The sequence below is a fragment of the Cygnus olor genome, chromosome 8 (genome assembly GCF_009769625.2).
Source record: "Cygnus olor isolate bCygOlo1 chromosome 8, bCygOlo1.pri.v2, whole genome shotgun sequence".
NCBI classification, from domain to species: Eukaryota; Metazoa; Chordata; class Aves; order Anseriformes; family Anatidae; genus Cygnus; species Cygnus olor.
The window spans coordinates 7,473,764-7,500,066 of NC_049176.1; the positions used below are offsets into that span (position 1 = coordinate 7,473,764).

General features: G+C 34.5%; 1 protein-coding gene across 4 annotated transcripts in view; it reads left to right on the plus strand.

The window, feature by feature from the left end:
* Window positions 1–26,303, plus strand: part of KCNT2 (potassium sodium-activated channel subfamily T member 2) — a 144,576-nt gene that overhangs the window by 51,361 nt on the left and 66,912 nt on the right. For all 4 annotated transcript variants that reach the window (XM_040565398.1, XM_040565399.1, XM_040565400.1 and 1 more), the window contains exons 7-10: window positions 236–310; window positions 781–864; window positions 1,464–1,558; window positions 25,282–25,462. In XM_040565398.1, the coding sequence (XP_040421332.1) occupies window positions 236–310; window positions 781–864; window positions 1,464–1,558; window positions 25,282–25,462 (435 nt within the window). The remainder of the gene's footprint in view (window positions 1–235; window positions 311–780; window positions 865–1,463; window positions 1,559–25,281; window positions 25,463–26,303) is intronic.

Below are 26,303 nucleotides of genomic sequence, written 5' to 3' on the forward strand. Positions count from 1 at the left end.
GGTAAATTATGATAAACAGTAAGAAAAATAGTTAGGCCATAGTGTCCTATATTCTATTCACATTTTATGTGTGTGTTTACGTCTGTGAGACAAATCATCCTCCTGAAATTCAGCTGCTAGGAGAGACTCCATATATGGCATTGGAATATTGCATATGTTCCTTATCAGACTTACACGTAAACTTATTGTGTTTACATATATATACATATATATATTTCTTTCTTTTTCTTTGAAGGGAAATATCTGGGAACAAATTCTGAGGATACCCTTCCTACTTGAAATAATAAATGCTGTCCCTTTCGTCATCACGGTAAACCTATTTGAATTAATACATTTGCACATTACACTTTTATAGCTGCACAAGTAGTCTTAATTTTTATTGAAGTAAAAGTCAGTCTTGTGTGGATGTTAGATCTGTTCCTATGGGAATCAACATTAGTCAACAAGAAGAAGAAGGCAGTTTTCTACTTAAACGAAAACAATACATAACACTTTCTCCCCAAAAGGGGGCAAAAAGCCCCAAAGACCCCAAACTCAAATTACAGTGCTATCAACAAAATAAACCAGCTAAACATAAAAATCTAAGAATCTCTTGTGTCTGCACTGGAAACTGATTTTCTGTATTTTACCATATTGTTTAATATACAGTTCATCAAAAAGAAAGTGTTCTTTAAGGCCTTATACTAGAAACACATTAATAAGATAATTTTTTTTACTGTTTCATTGCTGCTAGTTTCTTGAATAGGAAACTTTTAATGAATTTGTTAATTTTTCCTTCAGATTTTCTGGCCAGTCCTAAGAAACCTGTTTATTCCTGTATTTTTAAATTGTTGGCTGGCAAAGCACGCTTTGGAGAATATGATTGTAAGTATGACAAAGAAAATAACTCATTCATACTTTCTATTTTCTTAGTATGTTGTCTTTAGTGGGATTTTGGCGTTGCAGTCCACTGTCCAACTTTGTTAGGAAGCTAACCAGATCTGTAGTTATATTATACAAATGGTCAAACATTGCTAAAGCTGCATTCTCCATCAAAATTAGAAAAAAAAATGATGTCAAGTGGAATCTCAAATTAGCATAAATTGCTGCTGTAGCCAGTGAGGCAAAGTTAGAATGTCTGGTTCTTTTGCTACTCTATTCATATACAATTACAGGGAAATGAAGTGCTATGCCTTAATTGGTCCTTGCAGCCTGTAATTTGTAAGCTAGATATGAGCAGACAAACCTTGAGGCAGCTTGCAATAGTATTGAAAGTATCAAAATCGTGGCGGGATGAACGAAGAACTAGTTAAATATTCACTAAATTACAGCTGTCTCTTTTGCACTCTTCTATGCGATCAGCAAATTCTAAGTGCATTTGAATGAGTGTATTTTATCAGGGCACTATATAATTCCACTATATAGAATCAGTTCATATTTATTAATTCAAAGCCAAAAATAACAGCTATTTTCCATTAATGTAGAATGATCTTCACAGAGCCATCCAACGTACACAGTCTGCAATGTTTAACCAAGTCCTCATTTTAATATCCACCTTACTGTGTCTTATCTTCACTTGGTAAGTGGCCAAAATCCCTTTGTGTTTATTATAGATATTGACTTTTCTCACTTCAGTACATGATGATAAAACAGGCATTTTGGAAATCATACATTGAAATGGAAAGAATAATATGCTTGCAATGAAAGTGTTAATTAGCACCTAGTACTACTGGAGTCTTGATACACTGGGTTTGGAAACAATGTGCATGCAAGACTTATTCTCACTCTAAGGAAGGAAACACGTATGATGCAAAAGCACAGGAGAAAGGGGTGGGGGGAAATACACATACATACTAAGAGTGCATTCGCAGTGGTAAAGTTCCTTGAAGAGTACCAACGGAAGTACAAAGTATTTTGCCAGACAGAGTGCCTTTGGGTTAGCACACAGATAAAGATTTGTCTGTCATTCTGGGGACAGTGATTTGATTTTCTCTTTATTTCTCTAGCTTGTTCTTGATGGCTGCTGTTAGGTGCCTCCTAACTCTTTTGGTAATAACAGTGTAAAATAAATAACACATGGCCTTTTTCAGTCCTGTCCCTCTCTATTCTTTATTCAGGAAGAGGAGTTTGTTCTAGCCAGTGGCTAAATGAATGGTCCTTTGTTTTATGGCCATACAATTCCATGACAAATGCTGTCAGTTCTAGTAAGCTAGTAACAACATTTCCTAAGAACTGACTATGATCATTCCTGGTTGATACGGTACAGAAGATGCAGCTAAAATGGAACATCCTGCTCACCACCAGGCATTTTAATAAAGAACAGTAAAACGTGACGAAAATGGCAAGCTCACCTGCAGTAATCATGTCTGGTCTCAACAGTTGTAGATAGCAGCTCATTACAGATCATTATATACTGACCTAGTATTGACTCCGCTAGACTGCAAAATAAGCTAAATAGGATGAGAATACTCATTAATGCAGTAACTAAGGAAATTAAGTACTTTTGGAATGACCAAGAATAGATGTTCAAGCATTTGAAGGTTGCCTGCGACTGGGGTTCTGTTTAGGCATTTTTTACTATTGCTTACATACACAAAAAAATGGTGTTTTTATATTTTTTTAACCCATCTATGTATGACCTTTATTATAAGGTAATACCTTTATTATTAAGGTATGACCTTGTATTACAGATTATATTTTAAACATATCTAAGAAATTCTTTGTAAACAGTCAAAATCAGCTTAATGTCTTCAAATTATATTATATCCATGGTAAATTTGAGGGAGTATCTCAATTTAGGAGACATCTTCTAGAGATTACATGAGTTTTGTCATGCTGAGGGAGAAGCAAAGTCTGTTTCTGGAGTCTGCCCACTTGAGATTGGGTTTGATCAGGCTGTTCTCTCGTACTTTCTATAATAGCAAGCAGTAACCGAGTGACTGTATTTCCCCCAGACACATATGGGAGTAGATATGGGTTTATCTATACATGTAATAGAGCATATTAAAAAAAAAAGAATTTTGAGCTAGCATCAGTCAGTTTTCATAAACACATTTTGGTGACATTTAGAGATAGTACCTCGGTCCACAAAGTAGCACAGTAATGCAAAATTGATAAGCCTAGCTTAGTAGTTTGAATACAGTGTGTATGGTTTCAGAGCAATTGCACTCATCCATAGTTTTGCACTTTCCCCTTATAGTATTTTCGGTACTATGAAGACATGCTCATGGTGTGCTTTTGGTGGCACTGCTAACTGTCCCTACTATGTCTACCTCCCCAGCTTTAAAGTTAATGAGATAATGGCTTCCAGGCACTGTGTGTATTAAATTGTAACGGTATGGGACTTAGTAGTTGCTGGTTGACAGCCTTGCTTTTACCATCTGCTTAAATAAGTACATTGGCTTCTCAGTACTAGTGAAGTCTATATAACTTTACAACACAGGTTTCTGTTCAAAAGTTTGCCTTTTCTAGCAGACACATGGAAAGAGGAGGCACTAAACTTCTTATGGGAATTACATCATTTTATAGGAAGTCCGAGATGGAATGAAGAACAGGACTCCCCTTTCTACTTATTTTTACCTTCTCGGTTAGTCTGGTGCACTAAGAAAGTGTAGCAAAACTGCTTTCTTACTGCTTTAAGTGAGACTGACAGCTTTTGTAAGACTTGTGATGATCCTTTCTATGAGAAAATTTAAAACAAATTAATGCTGAAACATAAGTACTATCAAGTAATTAGTCCATATTTAAAAGACATGTTCCTTATTTTTTTTTTTTTTAGTTTTGTGTATATTTTTAATATCTTTAAAAATATTGTTTTTGCTAGGTACCCGAAATGGGAAAGAGTTGCTTACTTTCTTGTGTAACTACAGAACTCTGTAGCTCTGCAAGGAGTACAAAACAGCTGGATGTGTACCAGCTTGTTGGAGCTGACATGTTTCCACAGATAATTCTGAAAGTACAATTTTGCTGCAGAGTGTATTCTAAAGACTCTTTTCTGAGAGCCCACGTTTACAGAATAAGAGGTTATTTATGTCAGGAGATACTTCTGTCTGATCTTTGTGTGTGTGCAAGTCTAGTGAGCAGCAACATGCCATGCTAGCTCTGTCTAGGCAGAACTGAAATGATTCTTTCTTAAATGTGGAGGGAATGTTCAGTCCTATCATTTAGAAATGCCACAGCACACCCAGGACCCTGGAGATGAATCTGGCTGGACCTCCTGACCTCCCACTGCTTTACAATGGAGGGAGAAGATTAAGTGTGTCTAAGACCAGTACATTTTCCCTTTTTCTTCTAATATATAGACAATAGCATCACATTTGCTACCATTTGATTGATCATCTTTCTCAACAGAAATAACTTATGCTAGCTGAAATGAAGCAACAATATTTATAGAAAACATTAAAAAAAGAAAGAAAAATGCATAAAAGTAGCTCTTCCTCATCAACTTTGCTACTATCTTCATATGTGCTTTCAAAATAGTCGAACTTCTGATAGCTAGCAGAAAACCCACAGAAAATGAATTAAATTCTGCCTCATGCATCATCATCAAAAACATCAGCTACAACTCAGCAGTCTTGTAAGTGGTAGTAACACATTCCAACCTATGTTTTATAACTCAGAAATAAGCTTTCAGATTAAAAGATTAAAAAATATACATATATTTTACATATATATATACAAACATCTATATTTTACAATTTTTAGAAAGTCATTATTCAAGCTGTCCTTTGCACTTAGAATTTAGCTGGAAAAAGCTCTTAAATTTTTGCATACAGCTGACAATTTTCGGTGTTATTACAGAACAAACAGTAATCACATAACAAAATTTGTGGTCTATGCTATTCTTTGATTTTTGATAATTGTTTATGGATCTGGGGGTAGAACTCATCTGCGACTAGCAAATTCATCAGCCTAACTCCATGTATCTGCAGTTTACAGATTACATACAGGGATTTTTAAATCTTTTCTTCTGATTCCAAGGATACATTAGGCTATCAATAATTTCTCTTTCTTTAAATATGACAGTGATCTCCTAAGTAAAAGAAGTGCCCACTTGTATGAAAAAATGTTCAGCAATTACTGTTGATAGACTTTTAGTCAAAGTATATATTGTGTTATTTAGCTAATGGATGTTTGCATTTGCTTGCCAAATGGAATACTAATTACTTATGTAAACTCTACAGTTTACAAATAACAGTGAATGACTATTTCAGGCATTTTTCTATAACACAGTGAATCATCTGTTAAGACTGACTTTGTTTTTTAAATCAATGTTAATCATATATCACCAGTGTAGAATAATTAGCTCGTGAAAAAAGTGGCTACAAACAGATTATTTTTTTTTCATACTGAAGAACGTAAGAAGCCTGCACAAACTTTGCTCATTAAAAGCTCACTGAGGAAAATCTTAACATTACCTATCCTTCAGTGCTTTCAACATCAGAAAATGAGGATGTTTCCATAAACTCACTTACAGAATACCTGTAGTATGCCAATACTGTAGCCTCAATGTCAATTAAAAATTCTCATCTGGAGGAAACAGGAGGAATAAGTTGCTTGTAAGGCTGAAAACATATCCAGACAACAACCTAGTCCAAACAAGGCAAACCTTCAGACTTCGAACACTATGTTACAGAAGAAAAAAAAAAAAAAAAAGGAATAATCTCACAATGTTAAAAAAACGGGACACCTGAATGCTCCAGTTCCTTTTGTTATCAATAAGAGAGGCAGCCACTTCAGAATGCAGTGCAGATCTAAGTCAACAAAATCGCTTCATGCAGGTCTAATTCTCCGCTCTTCTGTGTTGGTTATAGCGGGAGCTGGCAATGGCAATTCTCCAAGAAAGATGCCTAACATTAAGTAGGATGAACTCAGAGAGGGTTGGTGGATTATGTAGTGTAGAATAATGTGTGGTTTTTTTTGTGTGTTTACACTTCTTTCTATGCTGTTATATTTTGTTGTACGGCATACCCAGTACTCAGGTCCAATCTCAGTTTATGATTTAGAGAGATTATTTGCATTCAGAAATAGCACAAAATTAAACTGTGATTATGTCATTTAGTTTGATCAAATCCAATGATTTTCAAATGGTAAAGCCCATCAAGTCTCAGGATCTTAAGGACTAAACAGGAATTGTGGAATTTATGTCCCAGAATATTTTAGAACATTAATTGAAAGGCCTAAATAACTGTAAATAATAAAAAAAAAATTCAACTATTACAAGAATCCCACAAAGTATTAAATAATAGCAGTTGTTCTTTTCTGTCTCTGAAATGAATCAGATCTGTCAGGAACTTGCCTGTTTCCAACAAAGGATCTCTATTTTCTGTTTTGAAATATTCCTATGCAGTGCTCTCCAAACAGAAAAATTAGGTCTTAGAAGTAAGCCAGGTAGTACTTCAGGTGGTCAAGAGCAGTAAGTAGCTCCCAAATCCATTGTACCAACTTCCACCCTACCCATGTCCTGTTTCTTGGTTGCTGAAATCAGGGCGGGGGGTAGGGATAGTTTTCCTATGAGTGTGTACAATTAAGGTTGAGTTCTACTTCAGATGCTACCTTAATGCTACCTTAAGTGATGGAACAATAAAAAAGTTGTGAAGCCTCTGGAAAGTCAATAACAAAACATTTCTTAAAATGTACATTTGTTATTTGTGGACAACTAATCTATAAATTCAATAAAAGTTTATCTAAAATATTATTTTCTGGGAAAAAAAGTGTAGACGAACAGGAAGACAACATTTTCATCAACTTCAGTAGGACAGAAATGTATTTACTGGTATAGTGTAAATTATATTTTAATAGAAGATTGTGGAGGAATTCAGAGTTGGCCCTGATTTCTGGCATCAAATGCAGTAGTCAAAGTCTTATTGATTTCACTGTGGCTGTGCCACATTTCTGTGTGTCTGTAGTGACCAAGTATTTCCAAGGTTGTATCTGGATATTGTTAAAGCTGTAACAATATTATTTTTTGATGGTCATATATGCTGTTTGAAAAACAGGAAAAAAAAACAATAAATATTCCTGAACTGTAAATTCGCTTGTTAAAATTAACCAATAAATATTTTGAGATTTAAACTATTAAACAGACATTTAAGTAGTAAAGCAAACTGCTGATTACATTGTTGGTTCATGTTTGTCATGAACTGACAAAGTAACTGCTTTGCATCTTGGATAGATGTCAGGAGTTGGTGCTCCTTATCTCATAATTAAGGGAGTCAGCCAAGACAATTAACGAATAGATTGATATGTGTTGTTTTCAGGTATTTGGTTCAGGCCACGAAGTGGCAGAGATAGCTGAAGATAACTGAACATGAATCAGCACATTTTTATCTGTAGGTTAACTGTTGAGCTTTCAGCAAGGCCAGCATTAGCTTCCATATGACAGATATGAACAGGCAAAAGGGAATAAATTTAGCCAGAGGTAGTATTTCAAGTCAAAGATTTACTGCAAAGAATACTGTCTGACATTTTTACATCCTGAAGAGAAAACAAAAGGACAAAATAGTCCAATGTTTTTAATTTCTTCACAGATTTTAAAAGTTTGCTAGTAGCTAATTACTATGATATACTCTGTATATCACTTCTCAAACATATGTTGGCAAGAGTTATTTAATCAGGTTTGAATTTCCACTGAAAAAGCTGATTTGTGATCCAATCTGCTGGATCTGCTAAAAGCATGTTATTTAAAGATAATTTTTCTGTAAAAATTTTCAGATCAATAGCCAAATTGCTTGCCTTTTTTTTTTTTTTTTTTCCTGATTGAAACTGTACAGTTGTCAGAAATGCATACAGAACATATGTTTTGTTAGGTACAGAAATTGCTAAGGTAGCTTTGGTAAAATCTGCTTTATAAGGAGTATGTGAAAACACAGTATTGCCGCAAGTAGTTGACAGTCTAGATTATTTAAATGAAACAAAATTTATATAAAACTCCTATTGTTTATAATGGAATAGGGTCTTCTTGGATGGGCCACATCTTTCTCACCTTTGCTAGCAATGGGGATCATTTGCTTATGTCAGTACTATTAGTACTTGTAGGCCAAAGCCTTTCAGAAAGCTTGATTAGAAAAGGTAATGAAAAATTACAATGACAAAATGTAATAAAAAGAATGAAAGTTTCATGGATTAATGATGCCCTTGCTTATTTTAATGCAACTATTGTATTGTGACAATTGTCATGTATAAATTTATACTCTTCTTTCATTTGGATGATAGTGTGGTATTTGTCATTATACATTTTAAAAAAGATTTTTACATTTTAAGTTAAAGAGTTCAGATCTTAAAAAAAACAATATGGCTGATCAAAACTGATAAAGAGTGCTGCTTAAAGAGTATAGGATACAAGCTAGTAAAAAACTGGTGAGTTGTTTATGGAAGGCAGAACAGAAATCATGTTTATTGTAGGCAGAGCAGAATTACAAAAGCCCAATCAGAAGTCTTCTTGGCTACCCATCAAACATGGTTTCTATGGAAACTTAGATAATTATACAGTGGTTTTCATGCTATTTTAGTTATTAATTTGGTAGTGACATAATATTTCCTTTGTTAATCTTTTTAGATGTTTCTACATAGTTATTTCTAAAATAATTAGGTCAGTCTTTCCCATGCTGCTTGCAGGGAATTCTTTGTGCAACAGATGTAATAGAAATCTAAAACTGGATGCAGAGACCAGTGAAATTAAAAATAATTTGAGTAGCCTGTTTATTGTGGTCTGTGGTGCAAAGTCATAAACATTAGATGGTTCAATCTGTATTATCTTCTGAGTGTGAAAGATACCATTTGTAGTCATCTTCTTCTGAAAATAAAAAATAATCAGAAAGGCTAAATGGCAGTTTAGAAAGCTGCCCTTCACAAAGCTTCTATAAAATAGAGTGTCAAAAATCAGATTATTTATAAGCAATTCTTACTTTTTTTTTCCTATTTTTTTTCATATGTAGAGAAATATTAAATTAAAGAAGTAAACAATATGATTGAAGGATTTCTGTTGTTTTACTATACCTTGGAAGACGAGTAGGGGTTTTAGGTACTTGGGATCTTTTCAAGTTACAATCAAAGCTTTGCTGATTTTCTAGCACAGGTTGGTGCAGATCATTAGGCTGAAAAGTAGTTCCAAAGTGAATTTAGATAAAGGTGGGCAAAGAGCTCCCACAGGGAACCTTGAGACATAGGAAACTACAGACGTAAAATTGAGAAGCATGCAAAGCCATGAAAATTATTGGAATATGGGTTCCCCAGTAAGCTTTCCATTCATTTACAAATACACACGCACACATATCTGCTGCTGAATCACAGACTTGTAAGTAGATACCTTTTGTGAAAATGTAAATGTTACATATGCAAAATATGCATGTTCTCTTTAGATTAGGGGTGACAAGAACAGCTTTGGTAAAATAAATTGCTAGAATAAAAGTAGATCTGGAATGCAAACAGTGGTTTGCAGATTGTGAAATACTTTATCATCTTACTGGTTAAAAAAATAAATAAATTTTAGGTTTCACTTTGATTTTGGAGGACTTCTATAAAAGCAGATAAAGATCCTCTTAAAGAAGCTATTTAATACATATACCAAGTGTCAAAAACTTGTCTTCCTTTTTTTTTTTTTTCATTGCATGAAGGCATTGCATATCACATCCTTCTTTTTATCTTTGCAATTAAAAGAAAAATCTGATATTCCCATGCTGTCTTTGAGAGCATTCTATTATTTTAGACATTAGCAAACAGAATGCCATGTGTAGCAGCAGATGACTAATTAGGTTGAGGATGTTACTTCACTATTTAAATTCAATGCCTGGCATCAACCCGTCATCACTCACTACTCCTGGCTCAAAAATGAAGTTGTCATTAGCATGCAGAATTAATTAATATATATATATGTATAATATTTCATTGACTGATTCATTAGCCTGACAAACTATTTACTTTACATTAGTAAGATTTCATGTTTGTGTTGGTTTATGTTAACACATTTAAATGTTGTATTAAATGCCATCAGTTCTCTGATGAACAGTAATTACGTGTAGTGATTTGATGACTTTTATTGTCTTTTACATATTCCAAATGTATTTTCAGAGTGTGGAGTTTAGCACAGTTAATATTTCTCAAATCAGAAAGTGAAGAATTAAAAAAGATGGTGCTGCAAATTTGGACTTACCAACAGAAGCTGGCACCAGCCACCAGGAATTACTCACTCACATTAGGCACAACTTTACCGAATATTGAACGGATGTCTCAGAGACTTTGGCATAGTTAGAATTGCAATGTAAGATGACCTAAAAATAAGAAGAAAGAATTTTCACGCATTTAGGACAGTGATTTTTAAAAGAAAGAATTCTCATTTTGCTCTTCTGCATGCTTGTATTCCATTAGAAATTGCTATGATGTTTAGCCAGATGTTCGTCAAACAGGTGAAGACTGGAGGGGTAAACAGTCATCCAAACATAGTACCACATTTGGGTGATAAACTTAAGTCAGATGTCCTTGGATTTCTCTAACTCACATGTGTATGATATTCTTTCCACTAGCAATAGGGTTCCCATTCCCCATGCCAGATGCAACATGACAAAATCACTTACTGAGCTCAAATAAAGCATATAAAGAATTAAAACTATGATTAATTATGAAAATGTTACATTTAAATGTAATCTCTGATAATTGCGTGTGGAAATCAACAGAAGTTTTTAATAGAACATACAAATTTGTCAACCACTTGACCTAATCATCACAATAAAAAGTAAATATGGGTCAAAAAGTGTTAAAATTAATCTCCAAATGGTATCTCAACTTTAGTAAATTTGCATTTCTAGCACTGTCAACAGATACGAATTTCCATTCTTCCTCACCCCCCACAAAGTAGAAGTCTTATTAATAAAGGACATAATTCAAATACATGGCAAAGAGATACAGGAAAAAAGCATATATAACTTCTGTTGGCTAGCAGCAGTCAGATTAATAAAGTCTGTACTTCCTTTGGCAATAAAAACCTTCTAAAAAAACTTAAAAATAGTAAATTATAGGGAGTTCTTAACTTTGGTAAAACATCTAATTGTATAGAATCATAGAATCATTTAGGTTAGAAAAGACCCTTCAGATCAAGTCTGACCATCATGTAACACTATGCTTATAAAGGAACTTGAATCTAAGCCTAAAGTTGGATTTATGCTCCCATTCTTTACAAAAACACAACTATATTTTTGTTTGTGGAAGTTGTACATTTCTGAAACACACATGAAATACTATATATATACTGAACATTGTAGTGGAAGTGCCTGAGTCACAGCAATAAGGAACAAAAAAGAATTAGTATTCATTTACTAAACATTGAAGTAGAAACTGTGGGTTGATTTTGCAGACTGAATGCTTAACAACAGGCATGAAATCAAATTGTCAATTCCTTTGGGCACAGAGTACCATACCTAATTACATTCCACAGCAAAACAGTATGCATACCAATATATTACAAAAGGAATAGGAGATCGTATAAGGGGTGAGGCTGTTTAAAAGCATCCAATGCATTATGGTCTCCTATAATTGCATGTATTCTACTACTTTGCTTAACTTCACAGTGCAAGAATAAAATTCTTCATGAAATTCCAATACATTTTTGAATTACCTTTCTCGTATTATCAGGACATCTATCATTATCAGCTAATATATATGGCAAATGATAATCAACTGCTGCTTACTTAGGAATAAAGAAAAGCAGAGAACGAGTATTGGTACTTAATTTGTTTTTCAGTTTACAGTGCGTTGATGTCAAACAATTAAATCCAGTCCTATATTTTGCAAGTTTTTTATCATTAGTGATAAGCAGTGAAAACAAATTAAATAGAAGGATTTTATGCAGGGAAGTTCAAAATAAAAGAGGATAGAGTTACGTGTGGGTGTGTATGTACATTTGTGTGTACATTTATGTACATATCTATATTTACATGTATGTAAAAGGGGGCCTACAAGAAAGCTGGAGGGGGACTCTTTATCAGGGAGTGTAGAGATAGAACAAAAGGTAAGAAAAGACCTCCAAGATCATCTGGTCCAACATCCCCCTATCACCAATATTACCCACTAAACCATGTCCCTAGGTACCACGTCCAACCTTTCCTTAAACACCCCCAGGCACGGTGACTCCACCATCTCCCTGTGCAACCAATTCCAATGCCTAACTTTTACATCCCTTCTTACCTAAACCATTCTATGATTCACTGAAGTTAAATATGGCAAAATGAATGATTGTGGATCATGTTTCAACTGTACTCCTTCACTCAATCTTTTGTTCACCTGAAGCTAAAAAAGAAAAAAAATGCAGAATATAAAGATTCAGCCAACTTTAAGGCTAATGTAAAATACTTGGTCTTGAATATTTAGCATAGAAGTCCAACTCTAAGAGTTGTAGTGAGCATGTAGTAATAATATTCACTATGGGTTAAGCAGTCAAGGAAAAATATGCCAGACAGAACATAGAAGAGGCTGTCTTCTATAACATGTATATACCATATAACATAGTGTGCTGTCACCCCTGGTAGTCACAGTGATCTCTCTTCTTCCTCATCTTTCAAGTATTCTGATTATTAATCCCATATTATTTTGCTGGCTACTATAATCAGCTCCCCACCTCATTTGTGTGTTGTCGTCCTGATACCACCTGTGTTCTTCCTTTAAATGATGAGTACAATCAAGTACTGTATTTTGAGACTGTAGCTTGTTGGGAATTGATCATAACCCATATTAAACATACTTGTGATTATTAAACAGTGATGCCTCATGTTTCAGAGTAGTCCTGTAAGATCCTGTATTTCATTGATCTGACCATTCACCCATCTGTAAATATTAATCTGCAGAATGAACTCCTTATTGTAAACATGGACGCTGTACAATAGAAGGAGTACAACAGATCTCTGTGGTCCTACATAGTTGTAGCATTTCATAGTGGGCTTTCATTTGGGCTTCTCAAAATGTTCAAGTCAGTCCATCATCCATCTGTCTCATCTTTGAATCTGCAAACCTCCCTCCTTTGTTTTATATAATCCAGAAAGATTATATAAAGTACAGCAAGCAGCTATCACGAGAAACAGATATTTCTTACCAGTTTCAAGCCTTTATGTCTGGGTCTTCTATTTATTCATATTCTGCACATGCATATTCTATCGTTTCTCTTAAGAAGTGCTTTTATCCCTTTTGGGTGACTGAAAAAATAATCCATAAACCTGGGAAACATGAAAAACTGTTTCTAGTAAATGATACTCCTTGGCTAGTTTTTCTTTCTTCAATTATAAAGCCCATACAAGAATGGAAACCAATAATCATGAATAATTTCCCATTTTCTACCAGTGCTAGCAACACCAGAAATATGGAATTGGAATAATCACTCTGCAAGCTAGACTCACAATACCTAGAATGAGAAGGGTAGCGTTTGCAAGGTAGATGGTGGTTCAAGAGGGCCTCAGAGACGATTTACTGCATCAGGAAAAGTCAGCTTCCTGATACCAGACTTAGTTCTCCGTGTGTAGCACCATGAAAAGGTTATTATTATTATCATACTGTGCAGTCCTTTTAGATAATTGGTGATGAAAACAGACATGAATGAAAGTTTCTGGGAAAAAGATGAGCTTAATGCAGACACTGAGGATTGTCTGTAATACCATATTAAAAAGTTATGAGTGAAATATTAATAAGGAAAGCAGAACTCAGTTTATTCCATGTTCAGAAGGAAAACTGAGGCTGAAATGAAGCTGAAAATAAATAAAACCATTTTATCAGTAGCTTATGGACCATTTTGTAACGCTGTAACAGTTATAAGGGGGTGAACACCTAAGACTGACCCTGTCTTGAGCAGCTGTAAAACTTTTTTTTTTTTTTAATCAACTCTTTTCCTAAACGTTTATTTAATTTCATGGCCTAGCTTATATGGGATCAGATATTTAGTAAATTAGATATGTTGTGGACAGACTGTCAGAACAGACTGAAGCTAAGGTGTTTTACCACCACAGATCCACACAAGGAACTGCATAAATCTAATAAGCTGCCATAAAGTAATATTGGCATCTGGGATTTTCCAGGAAACCAAATAAATGGTACTGAAAGATATTACACATTTCAGTGAGGTCTGGAAACACTCCTACCACAGGCAAGTTTAGTACATTATACATGTAAACATTAGAGAGGATACTTCAAGGACAGGAGCTGCAGGCTTGTTTACAAAAAAATCAGTGTTTGTAAGGAGTCTGAAGTATACTTAGGCTAGGATGGACAGAAATGATTTTCCCTCCAGAAGAGAAAGTCTGCTTGTGGAGCACGACTAAGGTATGCACACTGAATTATTATTACAAGTTCTTTAATGTAGGTGGAGTATCTCTTGGGACAATCCTTCTATGCTGTTTTTGATTATTCTTTCATTGAACATCTGCTACTGCTCTCAGTAGGAACAGGCAGTGAATTAAAGGAGCCTTTGCCTAACCTAATATGGACATTGCCATTACTTTTTCTCTATTCATCTAACTTGAAAATCATTTTGCCTGTTCTTACTAGAACTCTCCTTCACTATCATAAAGAGGAAAGAAGCAGGAGAAGATCCTTAAAGGATCCCATGCGAGTTCATAGATTTTTCTTCATTTTTGACTCTGGCAAAAGATAGGGTTGTAAACAATTTTGTCATTTAATGAAGAGGTTTTGGAGCATAATGAACTCTGCAGCTGTTCAAGTCAGTGACTAAACCTATTTTTAGTAAAATAACTCCAACTATTAGTTGCAAGATAATAACATGCAGTGCACAAAAGTCTGAGGAGGTTTTTATTGTTTTGAGAGATCATAAAACGGTATGAGACTTCAGCAAACCTAGGGCTTGTCAACCGTGCAAGATAATTGGCTACAACTCTGGTTTAATCAGAAGGCATCAATAAAGAAATGTTTGGTTCTTGATATGACTGAAAAACAGTTTGACACAGTTTTTCAGAAGATGTTCTCAAAGGTGCGATGGACATAGCTATAGAACTGTCTGGGATGCAGACATCTACAAGGCCAGAACATAGTAAGTAAGAATCCCTGTGCTCTTTTCTGAAAGTAAAAATTTAGTAAAAAACTGAGCACAGTGAGTAGCTGTACTTGGTGCAAAGTAGGAACATCTCCCTCCCCAAAGTTGAGGCAGAGTTTTAGCAGAGTTTCTACAGTTCATACACCACATTTTTGCACCTGCAGTATTTGACTTGGAGCTAACTAACATTGTTCAAAAATCAATAAAAACCTAGAATAATAGGAGAGGCTGTCAATGTAAATTATAGATGCAGAACACTTTTTCCATCTGGTAATGTCTGAAAAAACACAAGCGTCCCACAAAATCTTGATTCTCTGAAGCTATCCAACCTAGGTGATTCTGTGATTCTATACTTGGGAATACCATTTCAAGTAATTCTGAACGTATATTCCAAAGAGTGGGAAGTGTATTTGATGGCCTGCTTGATCTTCATGGCTCCTGAGTAGCTCAGACACACTGTTGCCACAGATTAACAACTACACCTGACAAAAATATAGAGCCAAAGATAACACGTGTGATGTTTAAAAACTTTCTGAGCAGTAATGAAGTCCAACATTTGGAACATAATTTTGTCCTCTGATTCGTGTGGCTTAGCAAAGAGAGTTGTTAGAAAAACAGAAGCAGGAATGAAAAGTGATTGATGGATTCTGGAAAATAGAGCAGGCTTGTTTTCTTTTGTAATATATAGCTGTCCCTGGAACTTCAATGTGTGTAAGCCCACCTTAACTTCTCCTGAAAGGGGAAATAAGAGCCTATTGGATTTAATCTACCTATGCAATGGAGACAGACTTTTCATAAACATAATCCTACCTGTTGTGCAAAATCTGGAGAGCAAGGTTTAAACATGTTTTACTATGATTGACCTGCGTAACAAAAAAATCAATTATTGGAAAAGGGCATAGAGTATTCCTAGGTGCCAGCCCTCCCACTAGGCTGGGTAGTCCTCCTCTCACTTTTGTTAAACCCCCCCATTGCTCTCAAATAATGCATTTTTAATAATTCCACGCCAAGAGAAAAAGCTTTGGTAGAAAAGCCTGAGACAGTCAAGCTTATTTCATGACCTATTTACTATTTCCTTAGAAGTGGAGGATGTGAATTTGAATTCACAGTCATAGAGGATAAATATGAAGCTGGATCTTCCATATTCCAGTGGCAATCTAACAAATAATGATTAGTTCCTTTAAAAATAAGCAAATAATAAAAATGATAAAAAGTAGTGCTTCCATAGTGGATATAACCTGAGTATTGATTTAGAGTTTTAAAAGATTGAGTTTCCATTTCTTTATTACTATTGTCTTCTCTTAGCCAACCTTCTGTGATTCAAGAATGTTTTTTTTAATGCATCTGATTATTAAAATCAGAGTTTTAAAAAGTTTAACATGATTAAAAATGACAAATCTGTCAAGTACATAATCAAGCAACTTCTATGGTGACAGGGGTAAAATATCAGGCTTTGGAAACGCAAAATATTTTTCTATAAGTTACCTCAGAGCAATGTCAGCTTCAGACAGATATCCAAGCAGTTTTAGAGGTAGTTTGCATTTTTTTTTTTCATTTTTTAGGTTGTCTTTATATTTATAAGGATTTTTTTATTACTTTCAACAATGATTTATGCTAAGAGGATAACTTTGGATTCTGTTCTGTTACTTGGGAACGAAATATATGCAAATCTGTCTCCAATTCCTATCCTGATTCTACATGCTGGGTTATTTTCTTCTTATGTACATTTAGCAAATGTTTGGCTATTGAATCCTTCAATTGTTAATTTAATTTAAACATTTTGTTGGAATAGGGAATATGGATGGTTTGCATAATGACTGTTACCCTCTTGGGAGTGTTTCAAATGTATTAGAAGAAACATTAAGCATGATTTTCCAAAGCATACCGTATCTGGTGCAGATCACTTATTAAATTAGAAGTTTGCATTTGAATTTTCCAGCATAACATATATAGTTTCTGTGTATTGTAGATTACCTAATTTTGTTTCCTGAAAAAGGATAGGTATTGTAATATTACCTAATTCTGTAGATTTCCTAGTGGTTAAAGTACGACTTGCATGTTTCTATTTCCTGAAGAGTGACTGACTCCTTGTGTGAGCAGTACAAAACCTCAGGCTCCATCAGGCTCTTAGCTGTAACAGTACTGACACACTGAGGTTGGAATGTCAAGGTTTACTTTGTTGACCATCAAAGCTCTGGGGCAGACTGAAAGCATACAAAAATACAGATAGTTCTCAGGACTTACAGACTGAAGCATGCACAAAGCTTTTTATGGATACACTCTGAGCTGAATGCTGCCCACAGTGGGACTCTTACTTGAGCAGTCCCAATGAGCAGGGTTCTTACACTGCAGCTCCACTTCACAAAATGCAGCAGCAGGAGTAGAAAGGTTTTCACTCAACTTCAGCAAATATTTATATACGCTTGTTATTTCATAATATCCTATTCTGCTTAACAAGATGTTCTGCAGTTTCTGGAAGTCACATGGCATATTAGTAGAAGTTTATTTTTGTAAGTTCAGCTTTTGTACCATTAGCTACATATAACTTCCTTGGGGGAAGGAAAACACATTAGACATGGATAAGCAATAAAATACATCATCAGGCGAGATCGTTTTGGCTGGAGATAGAATTGGAACAGAAAATGGTTACCTTTTCAGCTGAAGAGACATTCAGTATTCATTTCTGACATCATGGGATTGCTGTATAGAGTAAGACAGACAATTCTCCACCCATACCTCAACTTGTATTTACAAAGTCCTACAGAACCCAAGAGCTTGAGTCAAAGCCTGTTGAAGTTATCTGAGTCTTTTTCTTCACTACAGTGATTTTGGGAAAAAGAGCGTTATATGAAAACGTTTACCTCTGAAAAGAAAACATTCTGGAAAAGTATAAAGACATTGGTCTGTCTGATGAAGTGGAATTAGACTTGCAAAAATATCTGAGATATTGTGTCCAGTCAGAATATATTTCAGCATGCTCTACTACACTCAGGGTTCAACTAAGAATAACAAGTATATTTCTTGACTCACTCAGTTTAAAGACAGTATAACAACCTTTATCTTCTTTCCAATCAGCATTTCTCCCTCATTTCTTTCAATGTCTTGAATATAATTAATCATTTATGTGTCTTGGAAGTCAGTTATTCCTACAGCTTTAAAGCCTATTATATGGAATGAAAGAAGCAAATTGGAACTTCTCATTCTAATTCTTAAATTTAATATATTATATGTGATATATTTATCCAACCCCTACAATTATACTGTATATATTTGGATATTCCAACCCCTGCAATTCTGTGATTCTGTGATATATTGTACCAGATTCTGTCATTTTAACATTTTGGAAATTGCAAATCTCTTTAAATGAGTCAATTTTGTTTTTCTATTTTAATGCTGTTTATGGAAAGTTGATTTTCAGAAAATAAATATTCAGACAAAACAGATTTTACAAAAGACCTGAGAAAACATCACAAGGCTTGGAAAAAGTGAAGCATTTTGTCTTCAGCAACTTAAAACCTTAGCTTTGGGAGGTTTGAGGAGGGTAGAGATTTTGTTATTGGTCAGAGTATATTCTGATTGTCTCTCTCTCTTCATTTACTTGCTATAGATTCTGATCACTCCTTGTTCTTTTCTTTGCCTCTCCTTCATTACAAAAGAATCAGAGGCTATTAGAAAGCATTAGATTATTAGCTCATGCGTAAAGTGGTTAGCAACATCTTCACCTTTTCTGACTGTAGGTTCAGACTGCAAAGCTCTGTAGTGTCTCATAGGAGATAATCAAAATTTGGAGGACATATGTTGTCATTCAGAAGTTAACATACAGTATTTCCATAACTATGATATAGTAAATTAAAAAGTCACTTTAATGTCATTCCAGTTACATCAACATTCAACACAAAGTTTTGTGAAGTATAAACTGAGCTTTTAATGATTCTGTGTATAGCAATTCTGAGCTATTCAATTCAATTCAAGCACTGAGAGCTGCTTTTCCAATAATGCCTAACTTTAAAGCATAGGGACATGCTTTAAATAATATAAATACATAAATATACATAAATACAGGACAATACATAAATATAAATATACATATAAATACATAAATATAAATAAATACAGGACAAAACTGCATCTGTCTCTACATCAGTACCCTAAACAACACAGCATACCCTACAGAGACAACTTCCAGTATGAAAAGTTATTTCCTTCAGTTCAAAGCAGGGCATTCTTCAAATACAGCATTAGTCCTAACATCACTTTTGTTTCAAGGACTTTAGACTACCGCCAACTTAATATTAGCATTTTTTGCCCACAGTGAACTCCTTTTGCCAATTTCAGACAAAACATCAGTACATTTATCAGAGTACTAAAATACAGTATACGCCTTCTAAAGACTGAAGTATGACCTGTTCTAATAGCCACATTTTGATTTTGATTGCATTTTCTTTTAACAACCTGGGTGAACTCTTCCAAATCTTCGCTTTCTAATGCAGATAGTTACAGCCACTATAGTGGCAATGTATATCTCAAGGGCCCGCCATGTATTTCCTAGGAAGTTAACATGGTCGTTGTCATCATTATTATGCTCTGTATTTTGCCCATAGGTATTTACTACAGTTGATAGTCTATCAGCAAAGGGTTCATTCCAATCTTTTTCATACAGAAAAAAAATGTCTGTGAAAGTAGCATCGGAAAATTTTAAAATAATACAAATATTAATTGGCAGCACAGATCAATCAAGTAATTGTGATTTAATTTGTCATTTGTTGTAACGTCACCATTCCATATTCAGATATGTGGAAACTTTAAAGACATTTGGATGTGAGAAACTACTGATTTAAATGGGAACACTTACTTAACATGGGCTGCAGAATTACTATATTTCTGAGTTATTTCAGATGTAACTTCTACAGTATCTAAGCACTGAGCCTGTACCACGGGATCTCACTGAACATGTTACAATTTATCTCCAGCGAGTTCAACATATTCATTAGCTATTCCTTATAGCTAGCTACTTACTTAAAACACTGTAGAAGTAATTAGTCAAGTTGAAGCTCAAAGTCCAAGGAAAACAATGCTGTTAAATGCCACCTAATCCTGAAAACACCTAAGCATCCCTAACTTTTGGCTTTAGCCTCTGATGCATTATTTTAGACCTCAAGAGGTTGTACCTCTAAATAATAATTTTCTGTAAAAGCAGAAATAAAGAAATACTAGATATATTTGGCACCACTGACAAATGAAAACACAAACCAATCATCTAAAATGATTATATATAAAAATAATTCATGTACAATACTTGCAAATTGCTATCCAAATTCTTGTGCCCATTTCTGTGTCATGCTGTGGCAGTATGTTAGCAACCTGATTTAATCTCAGGGATTATTTTACTCTGCAGTATTTATTTCTAACAGCAGGTGCTCAGAAACAAATAGGAACTGGGTTTGAAATAAAATAAGCACAAGTTTTCCTTATTCCTCTGATTTCCACCTGTCCAGGTGACTTGCTTAACAGCACTGCAGGAGCAACATTGTAATTTTATTCTTTTTATATATAAAATAGTTGGGTAATTGTAACTCTTTTTTTTTTTTTTTTTTTCCCCCTCACAATTATAGACTATTTTGTTAAGGCATAGCAGACAGTAATCCAGTGTTACTACAGTATGCTACTATTTATAAACTGAATCAATAAAGTAAAATTTCAGGCCCCCCAAACAGTTGTCTAGTTCCTTGGTATGGACTAATGTCATAATGCCCTTTGAATTCTCACTGTGGAGTAAACTGTCCCCTCTTCTGTGCTCAGATTTTCCATTCCAGGTTAGTTCATTTCAAATTGGATTGCATAGGTAAAACTTAGGATATGCAGAGTGAAGCATTAAGGTCGTGTGGTAAAAGAGGAACAAACCAAGCAGTGCAGACATTCAGGAAAAGGAAGTGGGCAAGACTAGCTTTATATTTAACTGGACTGTCCCTAGGTATAAGCTACAGCATCATCCTGTCTGTTCTGTTTAAACATCTGAGTTTCCTTACAGAAGGGCTGTCTTTTTAGCATGAAGCAGTTAGAAATTTGCATATCCATGTCACACCAGTGTATTATCATTTCAATCTTAATATTTGGTTATTTTATCAGGACAGTTAAATACTCAACTAAGGGACAGGGGAGAAAACAGTAAGCTCCTGGTAGTAACCATGTTGTCATCAATCCTTTTGTATATTAACTTTTTATGTCTTAGAAAGTAAATTTTTTTTTGAGGTAGTTTCTGTACTGCATGTGGAGATAGGTTATTTACAAACTGTCGTTAGTTTTGGCACACAAAATACTTGAGCAAGCAAGTATTCCCGGAATTAAAAAAAAAAATTCCAGTAAAATGAAGATTGAACTCTCAAAAGTTCAAATGATACCTAAAAAAACAAAACATGACTGATCTTCAGAGATTACATTTATATGTTTAAAATAACTTTTCTTCATGAGTTTGTAGTAAATTTGCTGACACAGCTTTTACTTTAGCAGACCCATGTTGATGTTTTTTAGTAATATAAATATCCTTTCCATTATACCAGCCTTATTTTGTTGTAATGGCTTGCTTAAATCCACTATGAGAAGACTGCTTGTTGGAATTACTGAAACCTTAAATTGATATAGAATGTGGTGAATTGGGCCCCCTATTTTAATGAGGTGTTTTCTGTGTATTTATTATCACAGTGGTTTATTTTCTCTTAAAGTACAAGCTGGTTTAAGCATTGCTTTTGCTGGATGTTGCTTTCCTGATTGAAATTATGTCTGTCCAGGGATGACTAAGTAGATCATTGTTTCTTCATGGCATGAAAGGGAAGGAGGGCGTAAACAAGAATAAGGAGATACAAATGCCACCATACAATATCAAAACAGCAAAAAGAAAAACTCTGAGTTATTGCATATTACATTATGTTGGGAAATATGAGAAAGCAGAACAAGAACATATGCTGGCTCTTTTAGCACATACAGTATTGATGCATCTTTTAAAAATAATGCTCAACATTTAACAATTTACAAGAAAAATAAAAAGACGCTGATGCTATTATTCATATAAAGAATTAGGTTATAGTAAAAGTACTCAATAAATTTTGGGGGGAATGGGGTAACTAATCCATGTGGGCTTGTCTTATTGGAAAGCCAGTAAATTTCCATTAGACTCCCTGTGCAGTATAACCAGGTAGCCCAGACAAGTAGGTACATGCCGTAGATACTGACTGTTTCTTCAGATGTACTGGTAGTGAGATTAAAGTACGAAATTCTTGGGTGAGGAGTAAGAGAGGTAATATTTAATTTGGAAATTAGATTTCCATAAAGCTGTCTCTCAAAAGTCACTTTTTTTTGCAATTTTGCAATCCCTTCTAAAAACAACAGGCAGAGCAGCAAAATGACCAGTGAAATTAAGACTTGGTAGACTATGTTTGGATTTATCATTCCTTTGCTTGCAGGGTTATTAGGGCCTCAGGTATAATCTGGTAGAACTGCAGATGAGGTGCAAGTAATTTTGAAGAAAAATAAATTTTTCAAGTTCTAAGAAGAGATTAATTTCTGGTTCAGTAAAGCTCCCATGTCTCACTGACTTTAATATTCATAACTAAAAGTGAGAAGCACTGGTTTATGCCCACTGAGTTCAGCAAAAGACAACTTGAATCCACAACAGTTTGGCTAAGGCACAAAATAATTTTGACAGCTTCAAGGAATATGAATATAGAGAATTATACAGGAGTACAGCTAATAAAATGATGGGCTCACTAAATTCAATGGGCATTTTGCTGTTCATTTAGAAGAGGCTGGAAGGTTAGCCAGACTATAATTGGGTTGGTTGGCTAAAGAAAGTACTTGAAGAATAATATTAATAAAGAGGATATCCCCTTCATAAAGCTGTGAGTTTTCCTATAAGCAAATTATTAAAGATTTTTCTAAGGTTTTACAAAGTGAAGAAACAATTCACACTCCTTGAAAATGTAAAAAAACAAAACAAAAAACCACCACCACCACCAAAAAACAAACAAACAAACCAACCAGATTTTATACATTTTAATTTTTATACATTTTATACATCTTAATTGTACTGTTAGGTACAAAGGGTAGAATTGACCCTTTTGCTTATGCAAACACTAAGCAATTTCACAGGCACCAGCATTAGAGAAAATACATTGCTACCAATGATAGGATTATAGTTCAATGCAAACCTATCTGCAGATACTTAACACTCTCAGTGGAATGGTATAATAGTCCTGTTATGGTCATATCACTGACTATGTGTAATTGCTACTTTCCTGGCCATCGTGACTTAATTCCAGAAGTCAAGATTATATTTTAGAGCTGTACCCACAAAAGACAACTGAAGAGAAGAAAACACACCAGGGTGTTCAGCAATAATAGCAAAAACAACAAAAAAATCCACCACAAATCTGTTTTTAAGATTACATATAAAAATTATATGAATAATGATATTAAAGTAGGTTATTTTTTGTACTTGGATGCCTCTGCAGTGTACTCCATTATTTCAAATTGAGACTGGAATAGGAGCTAGCTGAAAAACTTCCTTGCCTGAGACCAAAAGAAAGTGTTCTTCATTAGCATGTTTCCAGACAGTCCCTCTGTTAATATTTTCAGGAACAAAAATATAATTGCCATTTTTTCTAAGAAGGGAGGGAAAACAAAGAAACAAAGAAAGAAAGAAACAAACAAAAAACAAACTGGGAACATAGTGAAATTATGGAAGATCTAGATTACAACACCAGTGAAAAATGTGGAACAAATTGGATAGGGATGTAAAAGTATCAGTCCTGACTGAAGGATGAAACATGCAAACAGAAAAAAAACACCACCCTTTTTAGAACATTTTGAGAAGTGTGAAAACTACAAATGCTAGAACTGTGAAAAGGAAACTGGGAATTTGATCCATATGTTCTGGAAATGCCACTGCCCACTGCTAAATTATTTTTGGAGAACAGAATGGAGAACAGAAGAACAACTGCTAAAGCTGTTATAAACACAGGCTCTCCCTGGTGATGCAAAAATTTTACCATGGCAGATATTAATGAGTGACTATTACCATCTGGATATGGTATATGAAGAAATAATCTTTGGTACATTCTAGAATAATAATTACCAAGGAATACGGTATTATTTACCAATTACCTCTCAAATTCTCCAAGAGGAAATCATTCAGCTAACTCCAAGGATAAAAAACCACAACAGTATTCAGCATGGTACATGGATCAATTTTCTTCTTATAGGTGAATATAGTTTAAAAGCTGAATTTGTTTACATGATTCTACTGTCTTAATGAAGATCATATTTTAAGCTTGGAAAGCTCTTCATCATGGTATAGTTTTTCAAACTGAAGTATTTTTAAAGCATGCAAAATACAAAACAGCAGTAGGACCTCTAAACAGATTCTGCCACTACTTCTAAAAACCAAAAGAGCATTAACTTACACAAATCATTCTGATTACAAGAGAAATAATTACCAAGTAACACATGGAGCACATTGACTTGTTCATAGAAATGTGTGACCGGAAGGAATGAACATTATTTGTTCTGCTGTTAAAAACAACCAAGCCATATATTTCTATTCTGTACTTGTAGCAAGCAGGAACTTCATAACAGTTGGCACCTTCTACCTGAAGTTTGGACCTGGACACTTATTCCTCTGACAATTGGATAGCCTCCAATTCTCACATTCAGTTTATTCTAAACAGTCGGTACTCATTTATACCAACATTATCTTTCTAGTATGCAACATGTACTCTCATAACAAGTTCATTCTAGTAGCTCTTACCATACAAAGCAATATAGACCAACATAAAGAGTGATTTAAAGAAAGTATTGTGTACATTTTCTTGGCCATACCAGCAAACGCTCCCTGAAAAATTAAAAGATGCTTTTTAAAAAATTCTGAATGGTGGCAACTATATACCATCTGTTTTGTTCTGGTTTAGAAAGGAATTGCATCAATCTGTGATGTTCTATATACCACCTCTCCCTCACACCAGCCACTAAGCAAAACCTAGCAACAAAGTTCTATCATACCAAAATATTGAAAAAATATTTTTTTATTATAAAGGATGTAAAAATTATACTAATAACAAACTTCTGGTTTGATACTCATTTTTCCTCTTTTTGAAAAAAATGTCTTTGCTGAGCAATGTATCCACTCTAAAATAAATAATTTTCTGCATATATAACATAATCATCAAACTTGAACTGAACCTAAGTGCAGTTTTTATTTTTCGTGTCTTTATTCATTCTTTTCTACATAGTATTTGTGGAATTCAGCATCTGGAACGAGCAGGAAACAGGTTGACTCTCTTTGACTCCCTTTATTTCTGCATAGTGACGTTTTCCACTGTGGGCTTTGGGGATGTTACACCCAAGATATGGCCTTCAAAGCTGCTTGTTGTCATTATGATCTGTGTTGCTCTTGTGGTGTTGCCCATACAGGTAAATGTGGATTTTTTCTTCTCTTTAGAATTGTTTTTAAAACAAAACGACTGAAAAAAATACTGTTATTATTGCATATAAAATATCAGAAAACTACTATCTTCTATATCTTCTGGTCTATTTGTACTTTTGCCACTGTTTGTCCTCATATAGTTTAGATTTATAATGAAATACGGAACACTAAAATCAGTTTTCAACTGCTGGCAAAAGATATCAAGTACCACATAGCCCTTCTCTTCATCCTGAGATATGGGTTATTAATGGAGCGATTTAAAAAAGCAACACAAAACAAACAAAAACCAACCAAACAAAACCAACCAACCAACCAAAAAAACAAAACAGTAGCCAGCACTTTCTTTATGAGTATAACATTTCCTCTGCAGGCTCTCCCTGTTTCTAATCGTGGTTCTCTCCACTTCCTCTCTTACTCTTACAGCTCAGTGCTAACTTAAAAAAACCAAAAACTCATTAAATCTGCAACTCAAGCAAATTCTCTTCATATCTGTGTATGTCAGTATACACAGAGCCAAAAGCACGTTTAGAAATTTTTGATGCCTATATAGGCTTAGGCCTTCTAACCCATTTCCACAAGAAAAGGTTGATTGATCCAAGTATTTCATGGAATCAATCAGTTTCATTAAATTTACCGAACATTTGTCAGCTCATTAGCAAATGCTTGATGTCAGACACCCTCAGACTATAAGGCAGCACTGTCATGATGTTAATGGTCTGACATCTGGTGATGACCTAGACCTCCTGGACACAAAAGGGAAGTGTGAGGAGACACCATTTGTGCTTATCAAATCTTGCAGTAGGCCTGATAGACCTTGAAGCTGCAGTT